General features: G+C 46.7%; 1 protein-coding gene across 1 annotated transcript; it reads right to left on the minus strand.

Annotated features, from left to right (window-relative positions):
- Window positions 1-268: 268 nt before the first annotated feature.
- KPNA7 (karyopherin subunit alpha 7) lies at window positions 269-8,692 on the minus strand. The gene is made up of 10 exons (XM_019512624.1): window positions 8,553-8,692; window positions 7,082-7,213; window positions 6,444-6,529; window positions 5,184-5,452; window positions 4,550-4,632; window positions 3,654-3,917; window positions 2,938-3,171; window positions 2,363-2,545; window positions 1,063-1,212; window positions 269-475 (listed from the first exon to the last, which is right to left on the minus strand). Exons 1-10 carry the CDS (start codon window positions 8,616-8,618, stop codon window positions 389-391), a joined length of 1,554 nt encoding a protein of 517 aa, XP_019368169.1. The 5' UTR covers window positions 8,619-8,692; the 3' UTR covers window positions 269-388.
- Window positions 8,693-8,930: the final 238 nt, after the last annotated feature.

Consider the following 8,930-nt stretch of genomic DNA (forward strand, 5'->3'; position numbering starts at 1 on the left):
ATCATCTGGGAGCTTTATAACAAGTGACCAGATAAGGAGCTGGAATTAAACTAGTTCCTTATGCTCAAAGCCTTCTAAGCTAAGCTTCTAACCTAGCTCACAATACAGAGGAGTTTATCTGCAAGACAGATCATACAAGTCTTCTATCCATGTCCTTTACCTCAAAATGCATGGTCTGGTCTCATGTCTCGTTACAAATCAGGACAAACCCTGCATAAATCATCACCGCACAAGTTGGGAACGAAGCTTTGGAAGCTAGTAGTACAAATCCAGAAAGTGAGATTTATTGTTATGTTTCAGAAATACAAAAAGACCCCCCTCACCTTTACCCTTAGAGAACACGTAGTAGAATGCACCTTCCCCTCCCCGCCATTTCAGTGCTCCGTTCTCAGAAGTCATAGAAGTCTTGCTTCTCTGCTGAGAGGTTGAACATCTGTCTGTCTTGGTCAGCTTCTGGCTGAAAGCCTGGATTCTCCTAGGGAGAGATGGATACTCCTCACCTGAGCTTGCATGGCAAGGTTAGCCATTCACAACGCTGGTCAAGAGCCAAGTCCGTTTCTCCCTTCTCCTGAACTCTATTACCCTCCCAACTCTAGGTAATGACAGTCAGTCAGTGGGGATGCATGCGTAAATGAGCTGTTTGTTGTAGCAGGGAAAAACCTAAGTCAACTGTGTTGTGAGACTCGGGGAAGAGCACCAGAATTGGTCAGCAAGGCAACTACCTCTGCAGAGCAACTCTGTTGTTCCATGCCTATCTCATTGATCAGGTTGGGACACCAGAAGCAAGAGCTTATCTGGCTGAGTTTGCTGGAAGTGAAGTTAAAGATTTACTCAAGTACTGGAGTTCCCAGTGTCTTGGGTCACTAGCTAAAGCTACCTGTAACCTGAGCGAGCCCCAGCAGGAACTGAAGATTGATCAGTGGTGCAGTTCTTACATTCTCCTTAAAGCCTGGCCAAACAGGCTCTATACCAGAAACACTATGCAAAGAGCCACATACGGCAACTCTTCTCCCCATCTGGCCATCAAGTGATATAACAAACAAAAAAAAACAATCCACATACCTCACCAGCAAAGTATCTCTCTATGAGACCCAAAGCAGCTCGATAGACCATGTTATTGTCATGGGTTTGTAGTGCCTCTATTTTCTCTAAGCCACCAAGCTCTTCCACAAGGACACAGAGCTTTTCTGTCTCTCCCAGCTTCTCTGCTGCCTGTGAACAAAGGAACAAGGAGATTAGCAATGAATACATTACATTCTCTTCTCTACTTAAGCTATATAAATCACTCTAATTTCTAGCAGAACATCTTGTCCTAGAGCTATCTGGCATGCAGGATAATGGAGAGTCCAAGGTATGTCTACCATCCAGAGTAGTCTAGTATATACTGAAGCTAGCTTGAGTGCTGGTAGGTAGCTGTGGCTGCAGAGGACTGCAAGACCTGCCAAAGAAGCTAGGTCAATACTTGGGTAATTCATAGAGCTCAGTGCCAACTGTGACTAGCTAATAGTGGTACCCAAGCTGGCATGGATATGCCCAAGTTCCAGAGCCAGTACAGTGTAAACAAAAGTCTGCATCCAGATACTCCGCTTGACCAATGAGCCATTTAATTGCTCTCAATGCCACAACAGGGCATCCAAGCTCAATTACTTATTAATCATTAAGCCACACTAAGGTACTTGGCTCAGAAGGGACAATGACAAATGTAACAGCTGGTCTCATCTCTGTGCTTTTTGGGGAAGAGCATTAGCTTGTGTTGTGTAAATATGCCAGGCAAGTAACACCAGCAAGTTACTCCCCATTTCCAGAGGTGGGATAATATTGACACACAACCAGATGCAACTCCACATTAACTTGCTCTTGATGGAACAAGATTGGCAGTGCAAGCCTTTCAAAGCAGTGGTTCGCAGCCTTTCCAGACTCAAGACACCTCTTGGCAAGTGCCAGCTCTTAGTTGCCACTGTTTTCTTGATTACAGAAAAAAAGTAGATGTAGCAGTTCTTCTGTTGCAGGGAACTCAAAATCTTTGGGATTATCTTGTGAATGTTTGCACACCTGACAGCGCAAACATGGTGTGGCACCCTTCAAAGCAACCCAGGTGCCATGGCATCCTGGTTGAGAATCACGGCTTTAAACAGATGGCAGCCAAGTGAAGGCAGTGCTAGGTTTATCAAACTTTACACTGTTGTTCTAAAGACCTGATATTTCACTATCATGGAGGATCAGACTGGTGTTCTCATGTTACCTCTGACACCTACATCCCATTTCTAGAGCAGAACCAATAGGCTGAGTGTGGCATGACAAGTTTGGGAAGTCCCTTAGAAAAAGGGCACAACTTACTGGCAAGGGAGAGCGAAGAGCTTACCAGGAAGAGGTTTGATATTGTATCAAGGATGACCAAGATGGTTTTGCCATCTCTGGCAGAAAGCAGATTGAGCAGAGGCTTGAGAGCCCCAGACTGGACAAGTTCCACCACTTGCTGCACGGTGCCTCCCGTTGTGAAGTTGGCCACTGCCCACACAGCCTCTTTCTGAGCTTTGAATTCTCCCTGCAAAATAGGCACAGATGGAGCTTCCACATTAAATACTTACTTTTATTAAACTGAATCTCTCCTACAGGTTTTCATGTTTTTCCTTGACACCAGAACAAAGGCTGCACACTTATTGAAATAAGCCAAATATTGGATATAGGCTTTGAAGGAGAGAATGCTGCACTGAGCTGCTTCACAACGGGCATGCAAGAAGGCTGCATCAGCCACCTCTGCAACTCCAAAGCATGCGAATAAGTCAGTACACCTCAAGTGTATGAGAAGTATGGACTGTTCTGCCTAGTCCAGAAGGCATCTCAACACAGGAGCTCTCCATGACCAGGAAGCAGTTACTCCACACAGCTCTCACAGTAATGGAAACCCCACCTTGGCCTCCAAGACTGTCCTCTCACCTTATCCAGCAGCTCCACCAGAGGAGGTAGCAGTCCACAAGTAATAAGCTGCTGGATCTGCCGGCAAGGTCCTGCTGCAATGTTACTGAGTGCCCATGCTGCCTCCTTCTGTATAGTTGGCTTGGAGTGTCGCAGGAGTTGTGGCAGAATGGCCAAGACGCCTGCATCAATGGCCGACTGAGTCTGCTCATCAGTCCCCGTGACTACATTCCCAATAACACGTAGAGAAGGAGTCTAGAAAGGGAAGATACTAGTTAGCCAAGGAAACTCCTGCTTCCCCAAGCGACTTCTGCCAAGAGGCGAGCTAGTCCTAGAGTTCCCTCATTCAACAATCGTGTCTCCTTTACTGACAGGCCAACAGAGCACTCCAGTCAGTGACTGGTCTCTTACTAGGGTTGAATTATGGCTGCATATTCATGTGTTCTTATGACAGTGGGCTGCACGATGCTTAGAGTTGGCTCATTACATGACAGTCAGTGCCGATAAGCAAAAATAAGGGAACGATTTAAGAAGCAAAGCTACATCCAGACTTACTCCTGTTATGGTCAACAGAAAGGAGGTAGGTATACTGCTCCTTGATACATTTCAGTTCTGGCTCTAGAAGGGAGCGCTCTTGCCATTAAAGGTTTCCCTTGGTCACAGAAGGCTGTTCTCATCAAAGAGCCAAGCACATGAAGAACAAGCACCACCTTTCCACAGGCATGATCTTAACCTACCAAAACCATCAGCTCTGGATTGGCCATGAGTTGCACAAGTCTTGGAAGACTCCCAGTGTCCACCACTATCTGGATGCGATCATTGGATCCATCAGTCAGGTAGGACATTGCCCAGCACGTGTCAGAGAGAATGTCCTTGTCTTCATGCTGCAAAAGGCAGACGAGCACTGGCAGGATCTGCTTCACTGCTTCCAGAGGAGGGTACGGGTTCTTGTTCCTGCAGAGGTTCGACAGTGTCCATGTGATATTCCGTAGGAACCCAATCTGAAACAAGAGAAAGTGGTCATGTAACATTGCAAACCTACATTCTCCAAGTCAGTCAGCAGGCAGTCCAGATCCTGCATGATCTCCCTTCTATGACTCCTTCCCAAAAATGAATAAGCTATTGAGTGCTGGCTTAAGAGCCTCATTACTCCTCCATCCCTGCTCATACTGATATATGGCTTCTGGTTCTGTTTGGTACAGAACCAAGAAAAGCGCAAGAGGTTTTAGATCAGTGTTGCTATTTGTCTCATCTCATCTTTAAGAAATATTTCCAGTCAAAATGTTGATCCTTTTGAATAAAGGCATGGGGTACAGAAAGGAGAATCCAGAGGTGTAGTACTGGACAGTTACCATTAACTGGCATAGAATTCCCCATCTGGATGTGGGGATCTGTGGCTTTTGCTCCTCTTGGAGGAAAGAAGAATTGGCAGTAAGAGTAACCATTAGATTACAAGGCAAAGAGATCCTTTTCTCTAAGCCTCTTGTCCCCAGTTCTGGTTTAATCACAGCCTGGCCTACCTTACACAAATGGGTTAAGGTTTGGCTTTGTTACAAGAAATGACTAATCCCAGGTCAGCCATTATTTCATGCGAGTTACAGCTACCAGTTCAAGGAATTAGTAGAACATTTACTGGAGTAGCAGGCGACACCAGAGCCAGCAGTGGGGGAATCACATTGCACTTGATAAGGGAGTCTCTGTACAGGGGACCATCACCTGTGGAAAAGATCAGAATAGTTTGAAGCACGAGAGAATAAATATCTGATGTGGGCTGTATCTCTACCTACAGTGTAAGCCAACAATAGTTAATGAAGTGCTTATTTGGTACAATAACTAGAGCCATAATTATTCATTCTCAAGTGGGGGGAATGATTGAGCAGCTTTTTTCAGATCAAGATGCAGTTGAAGTGTAAAAGGGAGACCTCCCCCCCCACACACACACACCCTGCCTCTCATCAGAAGTGAAGGTGATAAAGGGGCAAACAAAAATAGCACCAGTTTAAAGCTAAATGAGTTATCCTGCTTTCATGATCTAACAACCCTCACAGACCTTGGGTTGTGCTACAGTACCAGTATGCCAGAGGGTTTTGGCATAAGCATGACTAGTTTGAGGAAATAACTAAATTAACTATTTATAGTCTTAAAAAAACAACTTCCTGGCACTAACTCAGCAATAGCTGTGCCTACTATTTACATGCTAAGTTTCAGAGGCCTAGGGAGGGAATTGTTGCATAGGTTACCATCATGGAAGCGTGAGGGTGTCTTACCTGCTATATTGCCCAGCGCCCACACAGACTGTTCACTGATATGCATGTGTGGAGAGGACAGGAGGTCTATGAAAGCTGGGACAGCCCCTGCCTCCACAACGGCTCTAGTCTGGTCAGATGTCCCCGAAGCAATATTAGTCAGCGCCCACGCCGCTTCAAACTGCAAGGTAATGTTGTCGTTACGGCTCAAGAACTCCACCAGTCTGGGGATAATCCCAGCTTCTATGATCTGATTGAGAGGTGGGTTCCTGTGTCTGGACAGCATTCGTCTGTGGGATGAACAGGGTACATTGCATGAGAGGTCCTTCCCTTCCATTCATCCATGTACTGCAGACCCACCACCCCACAATTTAGATTCAGACAGCGAGATCAACTGGAGTGATTTACCTTGACAAGTAGGCAAGCTATGAAGCAGAGCAGAGTTCAGCACCTGGGTTGGACCAGGCCTCCAGCTATTGCAAGGAATAAGCAAGCCTAGCAGAGGCTGTGCTATGCCTATGGCTCTGTGCAGTGGGTCAATATACTCTCAGTCATGAGTAGCAGTAGTATTTCCCCTTCCTGTCAAGGCTGGAATTTGTGTGGGCCCACACAGGAGAAGTATCATCATATCACTGACTGGCACTGGAGTTAGCTCAGGGTTTGGGCTCTGTAGCCTTTGAACCCTAGCCCCAGTCCCCTCCCTTACTTTCAGGTATTTAGTAGTCTTTCCCCTTTCCCTCCCCCCACAGCCCCTTTAGTTTGTGAGCATCTCAAAATGGGGGTGTACATTCTCAAAGGGCCATCAGCACCAATTCATACATGGGGAACAGAGAATGGCCAAGTCACTCACCCAAGGTCATACAGAAGTCTGTGGTGGCATAGACTAGAGGCTTGTACTTGGGTCTCTAGTCCTAGACCAAGAACAGGCAATTATTTTGGGCAGAGGGCCGCTTACTGAGTTTTGGCAAGCCATCGAGGGCTGCACGATAGGCACCCAGGGGCAGATAAATATTAATTTTCTAAATTTTTTAGGGGAGCCGCAGCCTGGATAGAATGGCCTGGCAGGCCGCATCTGGCCCCCAGGCCACATTTTGCCCACCACCGACCTAGACCAAACTCAAGCCACCAGAGCATCCTTCTGGTCTAGTCATCCCTTGTCAAGTTATCTAGGGAAAGACATTTGAACAAGAATCCATCTTTGGCAGAAGTTACCAGGGACATAATGGGCATTATACAGTATTAACATGTTTATTCCATGCCAGAAAGGTTCTGTTTCTATACCTGGCTGCCTGAGTAGCCTTCAGCTGAATCTCCAGACTCTTTGCATTCACACCTTCGATTATTTCCTCCAACGAAAGCTGAGCACTCTGCACAGAGAAACACAGTTTGGAATCAAATGAGCCCACATCTCCCATTAATCTTTGTCAGCATTCAGATTTAGATCAAGTCACAACTTCACATCTAAGCAGCCCATAAGCTTCAGAAGAATCTGCAAAAGTCAAAGCCCCCTTGTCAGGCAGGGAAATAGCCTGAAGCCACCAAGGGAATCCCGCTGCCTTGGAACTATCAGCCCAAATTAAGAGGCTTGGGCTGATAGTTACGTTCTTGCTGGTACACAACCAGCTGCATTTTAGGCAGTCCCAACAGGAAGGCTAGTCCTCTTAGACAGTTTCTGTAGGCCCTTGCTTACTTCAGCTAGTCTTCCCAGGGCAAGGTCTCCAGTGCAACTTGGGTCAGACCACAAAGTCTGCAAATGCTGAGTTTCATAGCCAGGCCAGTCTAAACAGTCACTTAGACTAGGATTTGAGTAGATCAGACCATACAGTGAGCACTACAGACTGACTAGCAACTAGGCAAGTTTTCTGGTTATTGAAGCAAGCAGTTAAAACTGCTTTTGGAGAGCAGTCCCTTTTACTCACTGCATTCTTCTCCTGCTCTGGAGAGAGCCTCTCTTCCAAAGTGATAGTAATGTTTCGCCTTTTTAAGATCTGTTCATCTTTCTTGGCCTTTCGAAGTTCAACATTCACTTCCACCCTTTGCCGTCTCATAGCCTAGGAGAGAAGCGAGTCATATTGTAAGTGTTAGAGAGACGTTGTCTAGGAATTATGCAAGAGGCAAGGATTGTTTTGGGTGCTATTTTCTATCCCAACTCTGCGGTTTGTCCAATGCAGCCAGACAAGCTTTCAAATGCCAGACAGTAACTTGAAGAAGAATGTCTTGCATTTGAAAACTTGCCTAACTATCCCAGCTATGCAGCTGGTCCGGTAAAAGGTATTACCTAAAGAAATCCTTGCCTCTCTCCTATTAAAAGCCTTTTTGTATATGCAAGCATTAGGACTGAATTTCAAAGCATAGCCTGCGTTGCTTTTCTTAGGCAGCTTGAATTTCAGCCTAAGTTTAGACTCTTTGGCTGCATCCAGACAACTTGCATCCAACACTGCAGACCTTCAGGCATTCCCTGTGCTGCTACCTTGCAGCATGAGGAGGGAGGTGGGGGGTGTTGACCCCAGGAGATCCGGAGCCAAAAAAGTCCACACGGAAAGAAGTGGGGGGGCACACGTGGCAGCAGCACATGCCACCCAGAACTGGAGCCTGGCCTGCCAGAGCCATGCTCTGGCTGCTGGCCAACCTTCCAGCTGCAGAAGTGCCACTGCTGCAATTCCCCAAGGCCCCTAGGTAAGGCTGCTGGGGCCAGCAGTTGTGCTGGCCCCAGCCTCCCCTACCCCGCCCAGGGTAACACATCATAAACCAGAGGACACATAGCATGGGCACTCCCCAGGGTCAAGACCTTGTGCCACTGCTTCTTGTCCCTGGGGAAAGGAAACATCCGTGTTTGTGTGGACACAGCCTTCACATTCTGCTGGAAGCAGCTCTGTAGGTGCTCTGGTGGTCATTAATCATTGCTCTTTGATCACCTTCAAGGCAGAGGTGGTGATCATTCATCCCCTGATACAACTCTTTGTTTTGGGGACAGCACAGGTAGAGGACAAACTGACCTCATCTCTTGGTTGGATGTATCCCAAGCAAGAAGTTTTATTTCCAATTGGTTTGTTGCTCCACAAATTCATGCCTAGAGATTTTAGACTTCCTATCCAGCACATGTAAAAAACAAAGCCTACCTCTTACAAGTTCATAGACCCAGTTTTCACTAGCAGGGAAAGGGCTAGTCCGTCTCCTGGGGATTATAGCTACAGCTTGTTCCCTCTTTTTCCAAGCACAGTGCACAATTTCTTTGCCCTGGCAGATCATGCACGATTAGGTTTTGAACAACATGCCTTGAGGAGGTGCAAGAGCAGCCTTTTCAGACCAAGCAGTAAAAACCTCAGTGAAGAGATGCTGTGCCATCACCTCTGACTACAGGTCTGAGGCCAGCCTTCCCCCCATACTTACAGCTGCATCTTTGCCCTTGTTTTTGAACTTTCTCATCCGCTCATCTTGCTCATTCATACTGGGCATCTTTACAGCCGTTTGTGGACAAAAGAGCGAGTTCAAAGCTTCACCTGCTGCGAGGATCCAAGACAACAGGTTTAGTTTGAATGACTAGCACTCCGTTTTGCAACGACTGGATAAACAAGCTATATTTGCCTTGATTTACAGGCAGAGGCTACGCCTGCCACAGGCACCGGCAGAGAAAGTAAATCTTGTATCCTTCTAGCTACAAGTGCTGCTTCAACTCTTATTCCGAGCCCATTTCCCTCTAGTTCAGCCACGTTTTAAACCTTGGACTGATCTGGCTACAGGTGGCCAAGGCCAGTTACTGCTGCCTAC

Source organism: Gavialis gangeticus, unplaced genomic scaffold, assembly GCF_001723915.1.
Source record: "Gavialis gangeticus isolate Ggan-Ray unplaced genomic scaffold, GavGan_comp1, whole genome shotgun sequence".
In the NCBI taxonomy this organism is placed as follows: domain Eukaryota; kingdom Metazoa; phylum Chordata; order Crocodylia; family Gavialidae; genus Gavialis; species Gavialis gangeticus.